At 45.3% G+C, this 24,818-nt stretch overlaps 1 protein-coding gene across 4 annotated transcripts in view; it reads left to right on the plus strand.

Annotated features, from left to right (window-relative positions):
- Positions 1–24,818, plus strand: part of sipa1l2a (signal-induced proliferation-associated 1like 2, genome duplicate a) — a 547,440-nt gene that overhangs the window by 326,700 nt on the left and 195,922 nt on the right. For all 4 annotated transcript variants that reach the window (XM_085996661.1, XM_085996664.1, XM_085996662.1 and 1 more), the window contains one exon: positions 17,778–18,052. In XM_085996661.1, coding sequence (XP_085852787.1) covers positions 17,778–18,052 — 275 coding nt within the window. The remainder of the gene's footprint in view (positions 1–17,777; positions 18,053–24,818) is intronic.

Consider the following 24,818-nt stretch of genomic DNA (forward strand, 5'->3'; position numbering starts at 1 on the left):
AGTTGGTCTTTTTATGCAGTGTTCAGATGTTTGATGTTATTGGTGTAGAGGCTGACTGACCTATGTGTTGCAGCAGGTATTGATTATTGTGAAGCAGTCTTAAATGACATACTCTGATGGGAGATACAAAGATTAGTAGAGATGAGGGAGGCCATTTGGCCCATCCTACCATAGGAACTTTGGATTCTCACCTCTCCTCTCTCTGCCTGCCCTCCCCCAAACATCACAGCATCAAACTACCTTCACCACCCTAACCAGAGGACCATTCCAGGGCTCTCCTCACTGCGGCGAAGTGCTCGCAGACATCAGACCCGAGCTTAGCTTTAACCAGTTTGTACCTGCAGTGGCAGGTTAACTTGAAATAGTATCTTGTGCTCTTTTTATAAGGTCCCTCTCATTCAAGGTGGAAGAGTCCAAGGGTTAGAGTTTGTGGTAAACCACTGTTATTGTTTTCATTGTTGTTCACTACTGTTATCGTTATTGCACATTGTTACCTCTTGCTACTCACTGTGTACCAATGCATGCCTCAGCTGGCTCCGCCTACATGACCTGGTATAAAGGTGGCTGCCCGGCAACCCACTTCCTTCTTGGAACCAGTCGTCCACGAGAGGCATGCTCTGTTCTTTAGTTAATAAAAACTTTTTCATTACTTTCCTAATTCTTCGCCTTTTATGGAGTAATTGATAAGCGTATCAATTTTATTAACTAAAAGTAAAATGTCCGGAACTGAGCAGCAACAACAGCAGGCGTTGCTGCGAGCCCTCAGACCAGCATGCCTGGACCTCGACCCCCAAGCGGCGGGTTCATCTACCAATTTCGAACACTGGCTGAGCTGCTTTGAATCCTTCCTAGAAGCCTCCGCCGTGACATCGGAGGAGAACAAATTAAAAGTCCTGACCGCCCAGGTGAGCCCTCAAGTATATACACTCATCCGGGACGCTACTACGTACACGGCGGCTCTCGACCTGCTAAAAGGGCAATACACGCGCCCAGTGAATACGATTTACGCCAGATACCTCCTGGGATCCCGCAGGCAGCAACTGGGGGAATCAGTAGAGGCATTTTTACGGGCATTACAGACGCTCTGCAGGGACTGCGACTGTAAGGCGGTAACGGCTGTGGCGCACGCGGAGGGACTTACCTGTGATGCCTTCGTTAAGGGCCTCCAGTCCGACTACTCCCGGCAGAGACTGCTCGAAAGCAAGGAGCTCGACCTGAAGACGGCCGTAGCCCTCGCGCTCTCACTAGATGCGGCCCACCGAAACCTCGAAGCATACGCACGTAACGGGGCCGCGCCATGGTCATCGCGACCTTGGGACATGGGACCGCCGCCCCCGGTACCAACTACTGCAGCGATGTCCCGAAAGCAACCGGGACCGCCGCCCCCGGTACCAACTACTGCAACGATGTCCCGTAACCAGGTCCAAAAATGCTATTTCTGTGGCCAGTTAAAACACCCCAGAGCGCGCTGCCCGGCGAAGACCGCTACCTGCTCTGGCTGCGGGAAGAAAGGCCATTATGCCAACGCCTGCAGAGGGAAACCCGCGAACGCCAGCAGCGCCGCGTGTGAACTGTGGGGGCAGCCATCTTCTCCGCCATTTTGTGCACCTCCGGCCGCGTGGGGATCGGAATCATGGCCGCCGCCATTTTGCCCTCCGCACTCAACTGCCAATTTGTCTCCGGACTCGACCACCGTCTCGTCGGACGACTTTATCAGCTCACTCAGCCATACACTGGCCTCCGTTACGCTGGATCAAGCCCTCCCTCATCATCTGTCCAGGTCCATGATGGACATTACGGTAAACGGCCGCGCCACTACTTGCCTGTTTGACAGCGGGAGCACGGAGAGTTTTATTCACCCCGACACGGTGCGTAGCCACTCCCTCACGGTCCTGCCAACGCGCCATCGGATTTCTATGGCGTCCAAGTCCCATTCAACGGACGTCGGCGGCTACTGTGTGGTGACCCTTTCGGTTAGGGGCACTGAATATAAAAATTTTAAACTTCTTGTCCTGCCCCGTCTTTGCGCTGCCGTTCTGCTAGGGTTGGATTTTCAGTGCCACCTCAAAAGTGTCACATTGGCATACGGTGGACCCCTTCCCCCACTCACAGTCTGCAACCAACAGCTTTTAAATCGCCCGCTGCGCACCACTTGCAGCCTTTCCACACTCAAAGTCCCCCCCCCCCCCTTGTTCGCTAACCTCACCCGCGACTGTAAACCCATCGCTACCAAGAGCAGGCAGTACAGCGCCGGGGACAGAGCTTTTATTAGCGCTGAGGTGGAGCGACTCCTGAAGGAGGGCATTATCGAAGGGAGCACCAGCCCATGGCGAGCCCAGGTTGTAGTCGTTAAGACCGCCGATAAACGCCGCCTGGTCATCGACTACAGCCAAACCATAAACCGGTACACCCAGCTGGACGCATACCCCCTTCCCCGCATATCTGATATGGTCAATCAGATTGCGCAATACAGGGTATTCTCCACCATTGACCTTAAGTCAGCATACCACCAACTCCCTATCCGCCCTGAGGACCGCCAGTATACTGCCTTCGAGGCAAACGGCCGCCTCTACCACTTCCTTAGGGTCCCCTTCGGCGTCACCAACGGGGTTTCGGTCTTCCAAAGGGAGATGGACCGGATGGTTGACCAGAACGCGCTGCAGGCCACCTTTCCCTATCTGGATAACGTCACCATCTGCGGCCACGACCAGCAGGACCATGACGTTAATCTAGCGAAATTCCTCCGTACGGCCCAGCGGCTGAATCTAACATACAATAAAGAGAAATGTATGTTTCACACCACGCGCCTTGCCATCCTCGGCTGCGTAGTGGAGAACGGAGTCATCGGGCCCGACCCCGACAGAATGCGCCCCCTTATGGAGCTCCCCCTCCCCCACTGCCTAAAAGCACTGAAGAGATGCTTGGGGTTTTTCTCTTACTATGCTCAGTGGGTGCCCAACTATGCGGACAAAGCCAGACCCCTCATCAAGTCCACCTCCTTCCCCCTGACATCAGAGGCGGGTGCTGCCTTCACTCTTATCAAGAGTGATATTGCGAAGGCCACAATGCACGCAGTGGATGAGTCCATCCCTTTCCAAGTGGAGAGCAATGCATCCGACTTCGCCCTAGCTGCAACCCTTAACCAGGCGGGGAGACCCGTGGCCTTTTTCTCAAGGACCCTCCAGGGCCCCGAGATTCGACACTCCTCTGTCGAAAAGGAGGCCCAGGCTATTGTGGAAGCGGTGTGACACTGGAGGCATTACCTGGCCGGAAAACGATTTACCCTTCTCACTGACCAGCGTTCAGTTGCTTTTATGTTCAATAATAAGCAGAGGGGCAAAATCAAGAACGACAAGATCTTGAGGTGGAGAATTGAACTTTCCACCTACAATTACGATATCTTGTACCGGCCCGGGAAACTCAATGAGCCCCCAGATGCTCTATCACGAGGTACATGCGCCAACGCGCAAGTTGATAGACTGCGGACCCTCCACAATGACCTCTGCCACCCCGGGGTCACCAGATTCTGCCACTTCATTAAGTCCCGCAACCTGCCCTACTCCATCGAGGAGGTCAGAACTATGACCAGGAACTGCCAAATCTGTGCCGAATGCAAACCGCATTTTTATAGGCCAGACAGAGCAAGCCTGATCAAGGCCACTCGCCCCTTCGAGCGCTTGAGCATCGACTTTAAGGGGCCCCTCCCTTCCTCTGACCGCAACGTGTACTTCCTCAACATTGTTGATGAGTACTCCCGTTTCCCGTTTGCCATCCCTTGCCCAGACATGACCAGTACCACGGTCATCAAATGTCTGAATGACCTCTTCGCCTTGTTCGGGTTCCCCAGCTATATACATAGCGACCGGGGCTCATCTTTCATGAGCGACGAACTCCGTCAGTACCTGCTCGCGAGAGGTATTGCTACGAGCAGGACCACCAGCTACAACCCCCAGGGGAACGGCCAGGTGGAAAGAGAGAACGCGACGGTTTGGAAGGCCGTCCTCTTAGCCTTAAAATCTAAGGGCCTTCCGACCTCTCGCTGGTGGGAGGCCCTCCCTGCGGCGCTCCACTCCATCCGGTCACTGCTTTGTACTGCCACTAATGCCACCCCTCATGAGCAAATGTTCGTTTTCCCCAGGAAGTCCACATCGGGAACCTCACTACCGACATGGCTGACTTCTCCTGGGCCCGTCCTACTGCGGAGGCACGTGAGGACCCATAAAACGGACCCCCTGGTCGAGAGGGTGAACCTCCTACACGCCAACCCCCAGTATGCCTACGTGGCATACCCAGACGGGCGGGAGGACACGGTCTCCATACGAGACCTCGCACCGTCGGGCGCCCCTGAATCACCACCGTTATTATCCACCACTTCTCCCAACCCAACCCCTGTAGACGGCATGCCGGAGCCCCAGGACCCTTCGTCGACCACTCAGACACCAGACTCGACGTTGGATACTGCAGCATCGCCGCCGCTGCTACGACGATCAGGACGGCATACAAGGCCTCCTGATAGACTTACCTACACGAACTTTTAGTACACTTCACCCCGCCGGACTCAATTTTAAACAAGGGGTGAATGTGGTAAACCTTCATTGTTGTTCACTACTGTTATCGTTATTGCACATTGTTACCTCTTGCTACTCACTGTGTACCAATGCATGCCTCAGCTGGCTCCGCCTACATGACCTGGTATAAAGGTGGCTGCCCGGCAACCCACTTCCTTCTTGGAACCAGTCGTCCACGAGAGGCATGCTCTGTTCTTTAGTTAATAAAAACCTTTTCATTACTTTCCTAATTCTTCGCCTTTTATGGAGTAATTGATAAGCGTATCAGAGTTTAACTAGGTCTGGCCGGAAGGCCGATTGTAGGCGGGAAGTTCCTGTGTTCTTCGCAATGGCTCCCCTCACCTTCCTCCCTACAGGTTTGGTAGAGACGGTCACATCTCTTCAATTTGAACAGATGACTGTTGACTTGAGTCTTATTTTTCTGGCACTTAAGGGCGATACAAAGTAGGCGTCTATAACAGAACGTGTTTAACTTTTGTTCTGCTAGCTCGGTTGATGAGGTGACAGGCTTTTGAAACTGAAAGTGAGATCTTGTGGTCAGTTGCAATCGTGAAAATGAGATGCTAGAAGGAAGTGCCCACTGTGAGGGCGGAATCCTACTGTCAGGAGGTTGCCTGTGATAAAGGAGTAAGTGTGGATGGAGAAATGCGTGGAATTTGCAATGCACAGTTCTCTCTTAATAAACCAAAACAAAAAGTTTCTAGATGTAATGCAGAAAGTACCCAAAAATAAAATTCTGCTTTAAGATTAAGTTCACATTCTGGCTGTAAACAGTGCAGTTGTTGCAGTACCCCTGTACTGTACTGAGACCATATAGTGTCCAGTAAACTACACTCTTGAATCTGTGAGTAATCATGTACATTGGCTGGTTTCCCAGGTAAATGTGGAAGTGTAGGCTCACTACACCTGATTGGCTCTAGGTTTTATATTCATTCTGTGCCCTGTTGTGAATTTACTGATGTTATGAGCAATGAACTCCTAATTCACTTGGTTGCATGTGCCCTTATATTTAATTTTAATTTTATTTTTTTTGTTGCATGCTGTGCTGGGAGATCGGAGACTTTCCATTTCAAGAACTCAATGGGCCAGAAATTAGGATCGGGGGCTTGCCGCGCGTGCAAGCCCCCGATGTGCACTCACCCGGCGCGCCGACATCTGAAGCCTGGGCCTGCTTGGAATTCCTGTCACAGGCCCGGTTCAGATGTCGGCGCGATGTGCTTGCCTGATCCAGCGGCGTAGTTAGTGCGATGTGCCGGCTGGGATCAGATGAGCACTGTGCAGCCAATCAGGGGAGGGGAAAATTCATTCATGAGTTTGATAGTAAGAACTGTCAAACTCATGAAAAGTACGGGCGCCCAAAAGACTAGTTTAACTTTAAATAAAATTTTAAAAAACATCCCAATAATTAAATAAACTATAAATAACTTTAAAAAACTATTTTAAACAATTAATCAAATTTTTGAAAAAAATAATTAAGAAATCGGGTCTAAAAATAAACTTACCTGTAAAGTCCTTAAAAACAATAAAGCTGTGGAAAAAATGTTATTTTAGATAATAGACCACTTACCTTCAAGAATCAAGTCCTTACGCCTCCTTTTTATATGTCTAAAAAGTTCAGGCCCTTGCACACGGGCAAACCTGTCAAAAAGAAGGAAGTTCAACGCGTGCGCGCAGAGTCCTGCGCGCACGCGTTGGACCTCTGAACCCCTTGGAGGAAATGCCGGTTTCCCGCGCATGCGCTGTGCATACTGAAATCCGGCACTTCCAACGGGCCCACGCGTGAGTTCCCCATCCGTACTCACGCGTTGGGACCGGAATTACTGGTCCAATGTCAGTATTGAGCACTACCAGGCTAGGTGCAGCCATGAGCAAAGTAAAACTCACTCCTCTTTCCCCCTCTGCCTCAGTCCCAAACTCGGAAGAACAGCCCCAGTGTGATGTATTCTGTTTCCTACACTGACTATCCTTGGGCCTATCAGAGTAGCAGAATCCCTTTGTGCTGAATTAGGGCAGTTTTGTGCTGTAAACCCCTGACTGCTCACAGTTAGATTGAGACTGTCTGAGCTCATTCCACACATGGCTGATCCAGCCAACAGACAGGGGACTTTTATCCCAACACTATCAACAACAACTTGCATTTATATAGTGCCTTTAACGTAATAAAACATCCCAATCATACAAAATTTGACACCGAGCCATATAAGGACAGGCTCCCAAAAGTTTGGTCAAAGAGGTAGGTTTTAGGGAGCATCTTAAAGGAGGAGAGAGAGGTTTGGGAGGGAACTCCAGAGCTTTGGGCCGAGGCGGCTGCAGACACAGCCGCCAATGGTGAAGCGAAGAAAATTGGAGATGAACAAGACCAGAATTTGAACCCAGATCCCAGAGGTGAAAGTCCAGTGTCTAACCCACTGTGCTACCCAGTTTCCTCCCGCTCCCAGCCTCGAAGATGCATCCCTGTAGAGCTTGATTGCAGGTGCTAGCGTGGAAGGTTGACACGTGTTTAATTTGGGTGACTCCAAGTGATGACACAGGTGAAATCAGTGGAAAACTAAAAAAATGCCCATGCACTAAAGCCAGAAAACCAATACGAATGGCTCCGATCAGAACAAGACAGAGAAACAAACACTACAGTAAAAAGGCTGATCAGTATTTGAATGGTTCAGCAAGCCATTTGATCCTTGTGCACAAACAGACCCCATGCTGTTCCTGGCAGCCCATTTCTCAGTTCTATGTTAAGTTCTTGCCTCTTCTGAGATGTTCTACTGTCTCTAGCTCACCCTCTGGTAATACTACCAGTCTGAACACCGCTCTCATCCCCACTGATACCGAAAACACAAGCAGCCCTACAGTGCAGATATTAACATAATTCTTATTTTTGTTAATTACAATTTTAGTGCAGTATAATTTAGGATGTGGCCCTTAAATATCACTTCTGAAGCTATCTGTATTGCACAGTGCCCCTGGGTCACACTTTTTCTGACAGCTCAATCTTTTCTTGAGACGACTGCCTATCAAGTGTAAGTATGGTAACCATGGCAGCATCGGGCTCTGTGATGAGTGAGGAGTCCTTTATCTCGCTGGTATTACAGCAGCTGCCGGGTGTGTTTTTTTTCTGATATCACCTTTTCATGCAGCACAAGTCTGTCTGAAAGTGAATGAAAGAGAATCCAGCAAGTAATTTTCTGCTTCGCTGTCTGTTTCTACTTCACAATCTATAAATGGCCATTTGTCCAGCATTTGGACATGCTGTAAGCTTCTGCCAATTAGATTAATTTGGTTCTCTTCCCTCTCTGGAGCTGGGACCTGGATGGTGAATTCAGAGCATTAATCTTTTTGCCCAATTTACACTGTGGCTGTAGACTTGCGTTGTGATTGACATGACGGTTGCCAAAGTTAAGGGTTCAACATGCTTTGCTGTGATCCAAGGCCGCAGTGAATCAAGCTGGTGTAAACAGGCTTTTGGAAATTTGTCACATTCTGCTGCAGAAAAAAAGTGCATGCGCGTTAGCTAGTAATGTAATCCTCACTGGCACTGAATCTGGGCAACGAACAGTGCGAAAGCTGCAGGTGTACCAATCTCACTTCATCTTTGCAGTGTCCTTTTGTCTACTAGAGTCCTGCTGACAATATTGGATTAAAGGTTTGGTTTAAATATGAAATCTGTTCAGGAGATAGTAAGCAAAGGAATGGTAATCACACATGGAGGAGGAACTACAGAAATACTGACTCGGTACATGATGCAGTGAGATAGTTAAGAGAGCACGAAGATATTTGGGTTCACAGTGGCTCTACATATACTCACCTGCTTCCATTACAGTAAAGGTTTACAAGGTCATCTTTGCAGAACACCTGCAGTGCAACACCAAATAAAATCTGTTTGGTTGGTTTTAAACCAGAGACATTTTTCAGCGAATCCCATGGGGCTTGACGTTGACTTTAGAACCTTTAATTCACCAAGCAGGTAACTAAAAACAAACCCAAAGCATTTATCCTAAACTCACCTTGGTTACAGGCTACTGAGGATTAAACTTTGGTGTGAGATTGTACAGACAGTGTAGTGCATCGGTGTTACTCCCAGGTCATCAGCTGTGGCCATAAGTTCAACCTATCCTATAGAAAATTGAGTAAATAAAACCTATTCTGTTGTGAGAGCTGCTGGAACCTTCCTTATGGCTCTAACGATGTTTAAATGTGTACGAGAAATAGGCAAACTAGCATTTAGATTCCGACTCGCAACTGACTTTTTTTGGTGTTTGAGACCGAAATAGCCCTTCATTTCCTTTGGAATGCCCTTGGACACAAGCCACCTGAAGCTGGGTGATCTGCTCCTCAGTCTCTTATCAATGCTGCTGTCTGCACATGTGCAGGGAAGTGACTCTGGAATATGGTTTGTCTTCCCACCATAGTATGACTTAAGATCAGAAGCACGGTGGAGAGAGAGGTTGAACCTGCACCTGGCCACTGCCATAGTGTGGTCCTCCAGTATGTTATGTCACCGCACCACCTTCCATATAACCTATCAGCATGTATATTATATTTAAACTCCTGCGTAGGGCACATACTTCCTCTCCACGAACCACCTTTCCTGTTGTCATGACTTTGGGTCGCACCCTTTTATGCCAACATTTCCTATTGTGATTTTCTATGTCAACATTTCCAGTTAAATTTTGCTATGTTAAGTGTCACAGTTAAGTTGCAGTTCTTCCTCCACTATTGATGCTGCAGTACCTCAGTTTTCCACCCAGGTCCACCACCATCGGTGGTGCTGTCAGGATCAATTTCTCCATCCCAGGTGCTCTGTTTATGGTACACAACAATAACTTGCATTTATATAGCACCTTTAAAGTAGTAAAACGTCCCAAGGCGCTTCACAGGAGTGTTTTCAAACAAAATTGACAGTGAGCCATATCGGGGGGGATATCAGGACAGGTTGGTCTCAGAGGTAGGTCTTAAAGGAGGAAAGTGAGGCAGAGAGGTTTAGGGAGGGAATTCCAGAGTTTGGAGCCTCGGCATCTGAAGGCACGGCCGTCAGTGGTGAAGTGATTAAAATTGGGGATGCACAAGAGGCCAGAATTGGAGGAGCGCCGAGATCTTGGAGGGTTGTGGGGCTGGAGGAGGTTACAGAGATAGGGGAGGGGTGAAGCCATGGAGGGATTTGAAAACAAGGATGAGAATTTTTTAATCGATTAGTTGCTGGACCGGGAGCCAATGTAGGTCAGTGAGCACAGGGATGATGGGTGAACGGGACTTGGTGCGAGCTAGGATACGGGCAGCAGAGTTTTAGATGAGCTCATGTTTATGGAGAATGGAAGATGAGAGGCCGGTCAAGAGAGCACTGGAATAGTCAGAGATAGTACGTGCAAACTTCTGTACTATACTCTATTAACTGTAAGTTTTGTATATTTAAATATTTTTACTCTTCATAATTAATTGGCGATGGGAATGTTGAATGGTTGATGCTGGATATTTAGCATGCTCCCTGACCTAACTCTCTCATGCTTGGTAAATCCCCAACCCAACCGTCTCTTTCTGAATGGCTACCGAATCCTCGACCAGCCAGGTCCATTGAATGGATGCCGTGTCTCCAACTTGATCCGATCCTTGAATGTGTGCTGACCTGGACCTGACCGATAAATGCCCATTTCTGTGGCTGCCATATTCCTGACCTGGTCCGACCTTTAAACGGCTCTGCTCATAGCTGCCAACTCCCATCCCAACCTGACAGTTAGATGCTGGCGGCCACCGTTTCTCTCTTGGCTCTCCTGTAATCCCTGCCTCTTTGTTGCTATTCCCTCTTGTCCCCCATTTGCTATTCTTCACTTTTTCCCTCTTGTTGCCCTTTGTTTTTTTCCCCATTGCCACCCTCCCCCTTTATCTCCCAGGGGTGGAGGCTGTCAATGTTACCAAGGTGTAAGTCAGTGGTATTTGTGATGGAGATCGGAAGCTCAGCTCAGGATCAGATAGGACAACAAGGTGGTGAACCATCGGCTTCAACCCGATAGTGGTTGGGGAGGGGGATGGAATCAATGGCGAGGATACGCAGTTTGTGACAGTCGCAGACGATGGCTTTGGTATTCCTGATGTTTAACTGGAGGCAATTGTGGCTCACCCAATACTGGATGTCGGTCAAGCAGTCTGATAACACTGAGGCGGTGGAGGGGTTGAGGGAGGTGGTGGAGAGGTAAAGCTGGACAATCATTAATGTACATGTGGAACCTGTTGCCATGTCTTTGGGCAATGTCGTCAAGGGGCAGCATGTGGATGAGAAAGTGGAGGGGGCCATGGATAGGTCGGTCCAGGGGTGGGAAGATGAGCCGCTGCTGGAGATGCTCTGGCTACGATTGGATAGGTAAGAGTAGAACCAAGCAAAGACAGTCTTTCTGAGGTGGGCAACGAATGAGCAGCATTAGTGTAGGATGATGTCAGAGACTGCAGAAAGGTTGAGAAGGACAAGGTAGAATAGTGCTCCACAGTCACATAGTATGCCATTTGTGACTTTGATTAGGGCTGTTTCAGTGCTGTGGCAGGGGGGAAACCCGATTGGAAAAATTTAAACAGAGTTGCAGGAAAGATGGGCTGGATTTGGGAGGCAATAACACATTGAAGGAACATTAGAGTGGGGGCAGCAGTTTGCAAGGACAGAGGATGAGTTTTTTGAGGAGGGGGTGGACAGGATTTTTGAAAGGGAGGGGGACAGTACCTGGTGAGAGGGAACCGTTTCCAGTATGAGCTAGTATGGGGGCCAGGTATGGAAGTTGGGTGGTCAGCAGTTTAGATGGAATGAGTCAAGGGAGCAGGAGGTGGCTCTCGCAAACAAGATGACCTTGGAGAAGGCATGAGGGGAAATGGGAGAGAAACTAGAGAGACTTGGGTTCAGGGGAGCCTGGTGGGAGGTTGGCCTTTGTGGGCTTGGGGAAAGGAGAAGATAGCAGAAGCAATTGAATGGGTAGTCTCAACCTTAATGACAAAAGTCCATGAGCTCCTCGCTCTTGTTGGAGGTGAGGGTGGAAGGGGCTGGGAAGAGGGGTTTAAGGAGAGGGTTGGTGGTGGAGAAAAGAAGTGGCATGGATCAAGAGCAGCAGCAGAAATGTGCACGCGAATGGATACCTGGATAGAGGTGAAAACCCTGGAATCATTACGAACCAATTTAATGCTGCAATGGGAGACCCTTAAGTGGAGCGACAAACTAACATGGGTCGAATGGCCACCTTCATCCATAGTTATCTTGTGCATGGTAACTAGACTATGCCTGCAGCCTGTCAACTGTGATTGTCTTTTGTTCCTGGTTCTTCAGTTTGCTGTAGCTTCTTCTGTGCATCTGTATTTAGTGATTTACAACAGATTTCTTATAATTCAACCACTTATACTACTGGATAAACTTGTTCTAACATCTGCTAAACTTTACTCTGAACTAAGTAAACCGAGCTCTCTTGACTTCCTCGAGGGTGCTCCTTTCTCTCTTGGCAGTAATCTCCTCTGGCTCTACCTAATCAAAAACTAAGGCAATAACGACACTTTCCTTAAGTCTCAAGATCAAATTCAGGCAATTTGATCAGTCAATCCCTTCTTCCCCAAAATTGAAATACTTCCTTTTTGATCCCGGGGGGCGCGGGGGGTTGTAGGGCTGAAGGAGATTAGAGATAGGGAGGGGTGAGGCCATGGAGGGATTTGAAAACAAGGATGAGAATTTTCAAATCAAGGCGTTGTTTAACCAGGAGCCAATGTAGGTCAGTGAGCACAGGGGTGATGGGCGAACGGGACTTGGTGCGAGTTAAGACACAGGCAGCCAAGCCTTGCATGACCTCAAGTTTATGTAGGGTAGAATGTGGGAGGCCAGCCAGGAGTGCGTTGGAATAGTCAAGTCTAGAGGTAACAAAGGCATGGATGAGGGTTTCAGCAGCGGATGAGCTGAGGCAAGGGCGGAGGCGGGCGATGTTGTGGAGGTGGAAATAGACGGTATTAGTAATGGCGCGGATATCTTGCCCAAAACCTTAAATCTGTGTCCCCTAGTCCTTGTACCACCAACTAGTGGGAACAGCCTTTCCCCGTCTAGCCTATCCAAACCCGTCATAATCTTGTACACCTCTATCAAATCACCCCTTAACCTCCTTTGCTCTAATGAAAACAAATCCAGCTTCCCCAACCTGTCCTTTGTAGCTAAGATCCCCCATCCCTGGAACCGTTCTGGTAAATCTCCTCTGCACCCTCTCGAGGGCCTTCACAGCCTTCCTAAAATTTGGTGACCAGAACTGGACAATACTCCAGTTGGGGCCTAACCAGCGCTTTACTGGGGACCCCATGGAGCTCACCTACTAGGAGCTCTCAGTCCAAGTTAAATTGGGCTGTTCTTGTGCATCTACTAAAGACTGGTTACAGAGAAATCATCAGCAGAGGTTGTTGCATTTGACCATGGTGAGAGAATTGGGGAGAAGTCTGAAAATATAGAAGAAAATGAATTAATGGAGTTTAAAACTTAATTAGTACATGTGTGATAACATTTGTCACAGAATTTAGCTCTGCACTCATAGGGCAAGAATGATGATCAAGTTTCAGCTTGCAAACGTTCCACACACAGCATTATCCTATACTCTGCTTTGACATAGGTGCCACATAAAAGGTTACTGCACAAGATAAGAGCACATGGGGTTGGGGGTAATATATTGGCATGGATAGGGGAGTGGCTAACTAACAGAAAACAGAGTCAGGATAAATGGGTAATTTTCCGGTTGGCAAACTAGTGGGGTGCCTCAGGGATCAGTGCTGGGGCCTCAACTATTTACAATCTATATTGGATGAAGAGACCGAGTGTACTGTAGCCAAATTTGCTGATGATACAAAGATAGGTGGGTTAGCAAGTTGTGAGGATGATACAAAGAATCTGCAAAGGGATATAGGTAGGTTAAGTGAGTGGGCAAAAATTTGGCAGATGGAGTATAATGTGGGAAAATGTGAGGTTATCCACTTTGGAAGGAAGAATGAAAAAGCAAATTATTATTTAAATGGAGTGAGACTACAAAATGCTGCGGTACAAAGGGATCTGGGGACCTAGTACATGAAACACAGAGTTAGCATGTAGGTACAGCAAGTAATTAGGAAGGTTAATGGAATGCTGGCCTTTATTGCAAGGGGTATGGAATATAAAAGTAGGGAAGTTTTGATGCAACTTTACAGGGCGCTGGTGAGGCCGCACCTGGAGTATTGCGTACAGTTTTGGTCTCCATATTTAAGGAAGGATATACTTGCATTGGAGGCAGTGCAGAGAAGGTTCACTAGGTTGATTCCTGGGATGAAGGGGTTGACGTATGATGAAAGGTTGGGCCTATACTCATTGGAGTTTAGAAGAATGAGAGATGATCTTATTGAAACATATAGGATTCTGACAGGGCTAGACAGACTGGAGGCAGGGAGGATGTTTCCCCTGGCGGGGGTCTAAAACAAGGGGTCACAGTCTCAGGATACGGGGTAGGACATCTAAGACTGAGATGAGGAGAAATTTCTTCAATTGGTGGTGAACCTGTGGAATTCTCTACCACAGAAGACTGTGGAGGCCAAGTCACTGAATATATTTAAGAAGGAGATAGAAAGATTTCTAGACACAAAAGGCATCAAGGGGTATGGGGAGAGAGCGGGAATATGGTATTGAGATAGAGGATCAGCCATGATCTTATTGAATGGCGGAGCAGGCTCAAGGGGCTGATTGGCCTACTCCTGCTCCTGTTTCTTATGTTCTTATATAAAGATAATTTAATCTCGAGCCCATCATGTATTGTTTAAATTCTGTCTTTTCCTTTATGTTGCAGTTCTGTCGACATATCCATTTACACATTACTTGCTGATGTTGAAGCACTGATTTCTGTCTGCAACCCACCCTCAGGCTGGGATAGCATTACATGGATCTTATGAGAGCCTCAGGTGCATGAGAAAATACAGCATAATGCCCTTAAATCTTTATCCGAGAGATGGTAAATGAGTCACACCTCTCAGGGTTTAACTGTAGAATCAGTCAAGTTCATTTTGAAGATTAAGAGGAGTTTTAACATTTATTCTAACCCACTAGCTAATCTCCTGTAACATTGCTGACAGGCAGTCTAAGACTTAGAGTGCAGTTGTGATATTTAGTGTGGTGTACTCTGAGCTGGGGGAGAGCAGTTGAAATGTAATGTGAGGGGGTGGGGTATTGTATTTTAAAATTCAAACCTCTGGACTTGCAGGGGCCTACCTCTTCCATAGAGCTCATATGTGGTGGGGCCAACTGTTAGAGAGAATCTATTTTTGACATCAGATTTCCAATCAGCAGGCTGTATGTAGGAGAAAAGTGTTTTGTTTTTCCAATCAGCAAATCGAGAGGTGCCTTTAAAGTAACATAATTTTTGTATGACTAACAGCAGGACTGCACATTTATATAGTGTGCCATGTTTGTAAACATGCTACCTATCCAGTACTGTGTTAAATTGAAACAAAGAAATAAATTGCATTTATATAGGGTCTTTCATAACCTCAGGACATCCCAAAGTGCTTTGCAGCCAATGAAGTACTTGTGAAAGTGTAGTCACCATTGTAAGAAAACACGGCAGCCAATTTTCACACAGCAAGATCCCACAAATAGCACTGCCTTCTGATTGGAAATCCGATGTAGAAAATAGATTATCTCTAACAGTTGGCCTCGCCACACCTCAGCTCTATTTAACAGGTAAGCTGCTGTTTCACTCCAGGTCCAGTGGCTTGAATGAGATAAATGACCAGATAATCTATTTTAGTGATATTGGTTGAGGTATAAGTATTGACCAGGACACCAGGAGAACGCCCCTGCTCCCCTTTGAATAGTGCCATGGGATCTTTTACACCTACTTGAAAGGGCAGACGAGTCCTCGGTTTAACATCTCATCCAAAAGATTGCTCCCTCAGTACTGCACTGGAGTGCCAGCCTAGATTAGGTGTTTAAATCTGGAGTGGAACCTGAATCCATGACTATCTAAATCTGAGGCCAGAGTGCTACCACAGAGTTATGGCTGACACTTAATTGAGATTGGGGATAAAGAGATGGCCTTAAATGCATCCTAGAAGTTGAAGTCTATCAAAGTGACACTCACATTAGCACTAGCGCTTTAGGAGACTTTGGTACTTGTTTGCATCTTTTCACTTTGGGGACCTGAAGTCATTAGTTTAACTCGCGCCCTAGGCAACCTTATACAAAGGAAACATGTTGAAGGCATTTGCAACATTCCATAACTGATTTTATGGCTAAATTTAGTTTCAAAATGATATTCTTTGAGGTTTATTTTATTTCATATATAAATGTTATTTATACAGCTATATATTTAGCTATGTCAGAAATAAAAATGTACAGTATTTTGAATGCAAAAGTAAATGCAACTTTGAAGTTGCAGCCTCCCAGTTGCATGTTTTCCTCCCAGTTTCTATGACCATTGCTGATTTCCCATATTGTGTGCTTTGAGCAGGGGATTTTATGCTCACCACTTTGATCTGTTTTCTTTTACTTACCCTGTTCTGTTCTATAGCATCCATGAACCCTTTCCGCAACCTTTGCTTTTTGGTCCGTCACTATTCTAGTAACCTTTTGGAATCCAATTTAATAAATCCAATACACATCATAACCAGCTTAAAGTAAATCTTTCCAGTATGTTCTGCAGCTCAGTTAAGATCCTCCTGTCCCATTAGTTTATAGAGCAAACTTTTGGTGAAATTTCTGTTTCCAGCCTCTGCTGAGATTTTTCTGGAGACAAAGGTTCATATTCCCAATTCAGAAAACAATAAAAAGCAGTCCACAGATGAAATAACACAATGCTTGCTTTGTTTATTAGCTGAGGAAAAAAATACAATGTTTTACCCTTGTTTAAGGCAACTGCAAATGGGAGCTTGTAACTTGCTGTAGAAAAATTCCAAATAGCCAGAATATCCAGGCTTCCCTGGATTAAAAAAAAAGTGATTAATGACACAACTGCATCAGCCAACGAGCTGGAAGTAGGGCGGGACTGAGTGGAGGATAGTTAAACAATACAAATTATGTGCGTAAAATCAATCCTAGTCACTGACAGCAGTGTGGTCTCCAGGCGTGATTGACGGGGGAATTACCCAATCACATAGTGGTGTCACTGTATGCAGCCAAGAAACCCCATTGGATGTTTGTTTTGATATAAGAATTGATTTCAGACATTAAGGAGAAACTGCTTGGTATTCCAGGAACCCATCTGGGAAACTGCATTTATTCCTTGGAAAACAAACAAAATTCCAAGATCAACTTGCTGATTAGTTCTAATCTCCTCCTTACTTGTGTCTGGTTGTGGAGGTTGTACACTTGTCACTCAATCTCCATTGCAATTATTTCTGTAGGATTGTGATAGTTTTAATTGGAGGATTTTCACAGCATAAGTGCAGGGTTGCCAACACTCCCGGATTGTCCTGGAGTCTCCTGGAATTAAAGAATAATGTCCTAGGTACTCCAACAATCCTGAAGAAAAATCACAGGGACATTTTCTTCTCTCATTTCGCTCCGACCAGATTCGCAAACAGCAGGATTGCAACATACCCTGTGGTGGATGGAACGCTTTCTGGAGCTAGAGGATTGTGGGTATTGTTTCCACCATCATTACCTGACCTATCAGGCAACCAACAATGGGGTAGGGCAGTTAGAGGCGGGATACCATGTGATGAAACCTCCCGTAATATGATCCAATCAGAGTTGGCAACCCTGGATGTGGGAGAGTAACAGATAAATTACACTGTAAATGTAGGAGGCTTTGAAAATGCGGCCTATAGCCGCTTATGTTTGAAAATGCCAAACAATAGCTTTGAGAAGGCCTGTGTAAATCAACATTCTCAATCTAAATCAAAATCCTTACTTATTCCCTCTGAGGCAGATGTTGGGACAGCTGTTTGTTATTTTGAAGGGTACAAATATACGTGCCTGTGAATCAAATGGAAATTTGAGGAAGAGCAGTTGGCAGACACAAAGGTGCTTTGCCGTGTACACAATTGCAAAGAATAGGCTGTTTTAGGACAGTCACATTACAGGCCATTTCTGAGTTACAAAGATGATCACATTTCACCCTTCTAAAGATGGTGTATATTTTCATCAACAGCTTTAATTAAAGATAACATAAGCTCAGGTGAATTGACTCATTATCTCCTTGCATATGTAAAAAGGATTAGAGGGGACAATTACTTAACAATGTGATTCTTTTTATCCAGTTAGTGACCAGGGGCTGTGAAACGACAGAAATGACACTGAGAAGGAATGGCCTTGGACAGCTAGGATTCCACGTTAACTTTGAAGGTATCGTGGCAGATGTTGAACCATTTGGCTTTGCATGGAAAGCTGGCCTGAGGCAAGGGAGTCGTCTAGTTGAGATCTGCAAAGTAGCTGTGGCAACCTTGACACACGAGCAGATGATTGACCTTTTACGGACATCCGTGACAGTAAAAGTGGTGATTATTCAGCCACATGAAGATGGATCTCCCAGAAGGTAAAGAACTTGGTCCTTTTGTGACATGTTGTTTAATGATTTATGGTGTATGTCTTTTGACAGATGCTTTAAAAGGGTTTAGTCATGAGCTAAAGGGTTGAGAGTATCTTTATCCTGCTCATAAACTGCAGCAAGGTGCAGTGATATCATTGCCGTCTGCAAGCAATACATTTTATCCTGGTTTTAATAAAACCTAACATTAAAAAATAGTGACCAAATAAAACACTGAAATGCTCTAAGATTTTCTGCTGTGGCAGTGCACATTACCCATGACTGGCATATTTATTTTTAAAGCAGGCTGTTGCTGGGATTGAGCCTGCCTTAAGATTACTGTGGCAATAACACCCCAGTAACAAAACCTGTTCAGTTTACAAAAGGCAGCAACTGGAAGGGAAGAAATGCACACTTTTTGTGTTCAAGGTGCTTGTGGATCTCAGTTACTGCGTGCTGGCTTTGATGAAACTGGTTGGAAAGGTGTTAAAATTGCCAGCGATTAGTTCACAATTAAATAATATTTAAAAGCGTGGCATGGTTTCTGAGCTAGTAAAATAAATAAAGCCCAATATTACATCTGGCCTAATCAAATGATACATAAGCAAGAACTCCCAGGTCACAGTCCACCTGGCTAACACAAACTGAGAACACGGAACCAAACACTGAAAGGGAGAAATGTGCATTCCTAGTTTACACAAAATCTGTGTAAGAGGCTGCAGAATATTGGCAGAGGGTGGGAGACAGGGGGTAGGTGATATTGATGAACTTGCTGGAGCTCTCTCTGGTGTAATTTCAGCCCCTAAACCTTATAACACTTTTTTTCAGACTGTTAATTTCCTGTTGTACTAAAGTATAACTTGTGGATTTTAACACTTTATTTCAGTTTCTCTTCCCCCCCCGGGAAAAATAAAGCTTGTGTAGAAACAAACTTGCCCTGCTTTAAGGAGATCAGCATAAAGGTAACGAGTGAGCAAATCATTGCTTCTCTTCTAATGGAACCTGCTGGATGCATCAATCGCCAGTCTTTGAGGCTGGCCTGATTATTATTGTGCAAGGGTCTTAATGAATGAAATCTTACTTCTTTGGCGTGTCCAGGTCAGGGTGGCTGGTTTGTGTGTTTGTGCTAGTTTGTGATTTCAGATGTGCCAGGGCTGCAAGCTGTGACTACAGGTGCATGACATAATTTCCCTCCTTGATTGCTCATGAGTCAGTATAATTCGGAGTAATTCCCTCTTAACTAGCTCAGCGTTTTTTTTAAAATGGCCATCTGCTTCAAAAACCTGGTTAATTCATTTGAATTCCATGAGCTTCAGCAAAGTGGGTGATGAAAAGTAGATTTAAGCTTTTTGAAATGCTCGCTAATGTGCCATTCAGTAAGCATACGCTTGTAATATTATTCAACCTTTGTTGTCTCCCAAATTAAAATGCTCTGTGCATCATAGTATTTGTCTTCCTGTTCAAAATAAAATACTACCATCCACAATTTGCCACTCAGCAAGGCACTGCAAGAACAAGCCTTTAGCAGAATGCGAGCTGCTTACTGCTGTAAATCGTTTTTGAGTCCATTAGAACGATAAGAATGAATAAATCTGGTTCTGTAATTTAAATGACACTGAGGAACATGGGAAGATAAACAAGCAATCAAAAGGGTGTCCCATACTTATACAAGCACCCAACTTCTTTAAATAGCATGTGCATCCCATTGCTCTCCCAAGCAGTTACATCTCTATTGTTCTTAAACCGCACATTTGATGTCCATGCAGTAGATTCCTGGCTCCCGATCAATATCAAAGTCTATCTTCCTGCTCGTGATGAGACCAGCTAGAAGTAGTATTTCAGGACACAAAAAGGAAGGTTAATGTGAACAGGAAGCTTATGCCATACACAAGACTTTCAATATATTATAGATAGATGTAGTGGGTAGATACAATACAAAGTACCATGTCTATTTCAATACTATATATAGTTACTCGGGCTGGAGAAGGTTTGAAAGAGGTGCACCCCAGGGGGTCAGTGCTGGATCATGCTGCTGTGCTCAGTATATATGTATAGATGATTTGCACTGGGGTATCTGATACAATCTCAAATTCCAGAAGCAAACAGTGAGGAAGACGGTAAAAGATTTCAACAAAATATAGACAGGTCAGTGGAATGGGCAGTCAGGTGGCAGATGCAATTTAATGTGGATAAGTGTAAGGTAATAGATTTTGGGAGAAAGAAACGAGGAATGTGAGTGTACACTCAATGGAAAGAAACTTGGGGTACATATGAACATACAGACCTGGGAGATCAAGTACATCATTCCCTGAGAGTGAGAGTGCAGGTTGATAAAACCATAAAGACCTGCTACATTTTGGGTTTTCTAAATAGGGTCATAGAGTACAAGAGTGAAGCCCTGATGAATTTGTATAAAACATTGGCTAGACCACAGAGTACTGTGTGCAGTTTTGGACATTACAGAAAGGACATTAGAGTCACCAAAAATGCACACCTTATATTCACCAGAATGATGCCAGGGATGGGAAACTATCTGCGCCGGCTCTTTCGAAGAGCAATCCAGTTAGTCCCACTTCCCTGCTCTTTTCCTCATATCCCTGTGACTTTTTCTCCTTCAAGTATTTATCCAATTCCCTTTTGAAGGCTTCGATAGGATGGTGGATACAGATTCAATCAGGCAGTACATTCCAAATCCTAACCACTCATTGTATAAAAAAGTTTTCCCTCATGTCACCTCTGGCTCTTTTGCCAATCACGTTAAATCTGTGTCCTCTGGTTATTGGCCCTTCAGCCATTGGAAACAATTTCTCTTTATTTACTCTATCTAAGCCCTTCATGATTTTAAACACCTCTACCAAATCTCCTCTTAGCCTTCTCTGCTCTAAGGGGAACAACCCCAGATTTTCCAGTCTATCCACATAACTGTAATCCCTCATCCCTGGAACCATTCCGGTAAATCTCTTCTGTACCCTCTCCTAAGCCTTCACGTCCTTCCTAAAGTGTGGTGCCCAGAATTGGACACAATACTCCAGCTGGGACCGAACTAGTGTTTGATACAGGTTTAGCATAATTTCCTGGCTTTTGTACTCTGTGCCTCTATTTATAAATCCCAGGATCCCATATGCCTTATTAATGGCTTTGTTAACCTGCCCTGCCACCTTCAAAGATTTGTGCACAAACACCCTCAGGTGTCCCTGTTCTTGCACCCCCTTTAAAATTAATAGAGGTTTTTAAAATTCTGAAGAGTTTTGATAGTGAATGGGGAAAAGGCTATTTGCTCAGCTTGGGGAGTCAGTGATGAGAGATTATCAATTTCCAGTTGTCATTGAGCATGGAGAGAGAGTTCAGCAGAATTTTTCTTTACACAAGAGGCTTGTTGAAGCACGGAATGCTTTGCCACAGGAAGTAGTTAAGGCGGCTATTGCTTCTTTTAAGGGAAAATGCTTGAAGCAGAGGTTTATACAAGGCTGTGGGGAGAGCGTGGAGCAATGAGATTAGTTTTAGATTGCTCGAGCGAAGAGCTGGCATAGACGTGAAGGGCTGAATGGCCTCCTTTCCCACTATAAACCTTTATGGTAATGTCCTGAACTGCAGAACTTCACTCCAACATCCATGAGCTGACAATATTGTTCAGTTGCCAGAATAAGTTTTCTTTCCCATCTGGGACTGTAGGGTTTTGTGGAGTCTTTCAGTGTGTGAGTTTTATATCGTAAAATGGCTAAACCATCAATAAAATAGTAAACAGCTGTTTTTTCTATAACACGGGGTTGTTGCTTCCAATTGTGTCTGTAACTTGCCCGTAGAGAAGTGACAAATGCATAGTGTATGGAACTTTGACAGCTGTGTTATGAAATCCAGACATGAGTATTCGGGAAACCAAGGAGGCTAGCAAGGTTATTAGAAGTGGTTTTGTTAAATATTTAACATGAGGTCATTACCTGCAGAGGTATCCATTGTGAGTTCTACAGGCTCCAGTCACATTATCTGTGTGATGAATTAAAAATTACCTCTTTCTAACATGAATTTTGTGAGGCAATAGTTATTCCTGAAAATGGTAACTTAATAAGGAGCTGACTATTGCTAGTAAGATTCAAGCCTTCTAATGAGGCTGGAGTGCCACTGAGTATGCTTTATCTAGAGAGCGGAGGCTAAAGCTGATCACAAATGTTACTTTAATTTAAAATGACATTGTAGTAATCCTAAGGCAGACAAAAAGATTGTGCAAAATTGTGTTTGCTGCTAGATAAAAAAATATTTCCTTCTTGTTGCCAAGGCAACAGAGTTGGCACCAGGGATTGAAAGAGAAAGCGGAACGTGACCAACAGCCCCTGAGTTATTATATCCCTACGGCCTTGGGCACATTTTGCCCAAAACCTGTTGGTAGTTGGATCCTTTGCACACTGCTGGGAGCAAGTTGTGACTGAGTGTCATAGCTGGACTAGCATTCCTGCATCATTTTTCACAGTGCGTCTCCTGTTTATATCGGGTTGGAGCTCAGTCAGTATATGGGGCCGGGGGGGGGGCGGTGGCGGGTTTCTTATGCCTGACCCATCATGTTTTCTTCCAGATTAATCGCCCCTCCACCTTTTCAGGTTGTGGCCTCCTCACCTGTGCCGACTCCAACAACCCTCCGTCCTCCTGGCCTGTCTCACCCACACGTGCTGCAGCACCTCTAACACCCCCCATCCCATTAACCAACTTGCATCTAGATGCACACATTGGACTTCCAAAAAGATTATATGTAGAAACAGCATTAAAGGAACATCTAAGGCATGTGGAGAGAGAAGCGGTGTGAGAAGTCGTGAGTAAGTGTGAGGCATATAGAGAGAGTGGGAGAGGGGAACAGAGGCCGTAGGGAGGGACACAAATAGAATTAGAAGCACAGATACTGGTGCAAGACAAGAGATCATTTTATTTCCCTGCGCAACAGTATGGAAGATCAGCTAGTATACTTTCAAAATGGTAGCGGTCTTAGAAAAGGTATGGGGAAAAGGAGTGAAGTGTTAGTTTTGAGGAGGATGTTAAAGCACTGAAAGTAAACAAGGTCGCATAACCTTTTTTTATTTTCATGATCTTTGGCAATGATTTGATTTTTAAATAGAATCTATATTCTAAGGGTTTTTGTCTTCAGTGAATGTCCTTGCTATAGCGTCTGTTGTGAATATCAATTAAGTTTTTACTTCTTCCTTGTTAGTTACGTTGGTCCATTTTCTTCTAATTGGCTATTTTCCACTTTAATTTTTCGTAAAACCTTTCTTCCCCATCCAAAAATGTTCGGTCTAATTACATCACAACAAAGAATTCTGCCAAGATCTAGCCAGGTATTTTTGTCTAGTTTTAGCTTGGCGGTTGTTCCTTTAATTCTGTCACTGTATATAAGGCTAAAAAGCAGCTGTACTCACCATTCACGTCCTCGCCTAATACAACACAAATTTTGCAAGAATTGCTGTTCAGTTGTCTCTGGGTTATTGTCTTGAAAGAGGAGCCAAGCCATATAATTCAAATATAAACTGCTGTGTGATTGGTTCAGTCATGTTTCTGACTCGCCCCATCTGTCCTCTCAGGTGGACATAAAAGATCGAATGGCACTATTTTGAAGAAGAGCAAGGGGAGTTCTCCCCGGCAACGTTCTTTCTAAGCTGCATGGCCGAGCAGCGCTCTGCCGGTTCCACACAGTCCAGGACCGGCTTTTCCAATGTTAAATGTCGCATATGCACGAAACTGTGAATGGGCCGCGCACCCAAAAAAAAATTGGAGGGGAACATTGCTCCCTGGTGTCCTGGCCAATATTTATTCCTCAGTCAACATCACTAAAACATCTTATCTGTTATTAGCACATTGCTGTTTGTGGAACCTTGCTGTGCACAAATTGGCTGCCGCGTTTCCTACATTACAACAGTGACTTCACTTCAAAAGCACTTAATTGGCTGTAAAACGTTTTGGAACGTCCTGAGGTCGAGAGAGGCGCTATATCAATGCAAGTCTTTCTTTTTATTTCCTTAGCAGCTCCTTTTAAGCATGGCTGACAGTTGTTCAAGCCCACAAACATTATTTTTGAGGAGTATTCATTGTCCAGGACTGTATAAACTGGAGAGTCTGTCTGAAGCTTTCAGAAGAAGCCAGGTAGCTCTGTTGGTTAGTAAGAATAAAAGAAAAGAGTAACTACATGTATATTATAGCAAAATACTGCAGATGCTGGAAATCTAAAATATAAACAGAAAATGCTGGAAATACTCAGCAGGTCAGACAGCATCTGTGGAGAGTTAATGTTTCAGATCTGTGACCTTCTTTCAGAACTGGAAAATGTTAGAGATGTAACCGGTTTCAAGCAAGTACAGAGGCAAGGAAAGGGGGGAGGGGAGGAAAGAACAAAAGGGAAGGTCTGTGATAGGGTGGAAGACAGGAGTGATTAAATGAACAGCAGAATCATTACCAGCACCTACGGAGAGCGGTGGTTATGACCTGAAATTGTTCAACTCGATGATGAGTCCGGAAGGTTGTCAAGTGTCTAATCAAAAGATGAGGCGCTGTTCCTTGAGATTCCGTTGAGCTTTATTAGATAGTGTAGGAGGTTAAGGACAGAGAGGTCAGAGTGGGATGGAGAATTAAAATTACAAGCGACCGGAAGCGCGGGGTGACGCTTACAGACTGAACGGAGATGTTCAGCAAAGCGATCACCCAATCGGGAATGTTCCCCCATGACACTTTTGTGCTTATCCTTCCAATTGTAAATTGTTATGCCTGCTTTTCTCATTTGTTTTCCCATGTCAACTCA

The sequence above is a fragment of the Somniosus microcephalus genome, chromosome 9 (genome assembly GCF_052327205.1).
Source record: "Somniosus microcephalus isolate GS21.2 chromosome 9, FLI_Smic_1.0, whole genome shotgun sequence".
Classification (NCBI taxonomy): Eukaryota; Metazoa; Chordata; class Chondrichthyes; order Squaliformes; family Somniosidae; genus Somniosus; species Somniosus microcephalus.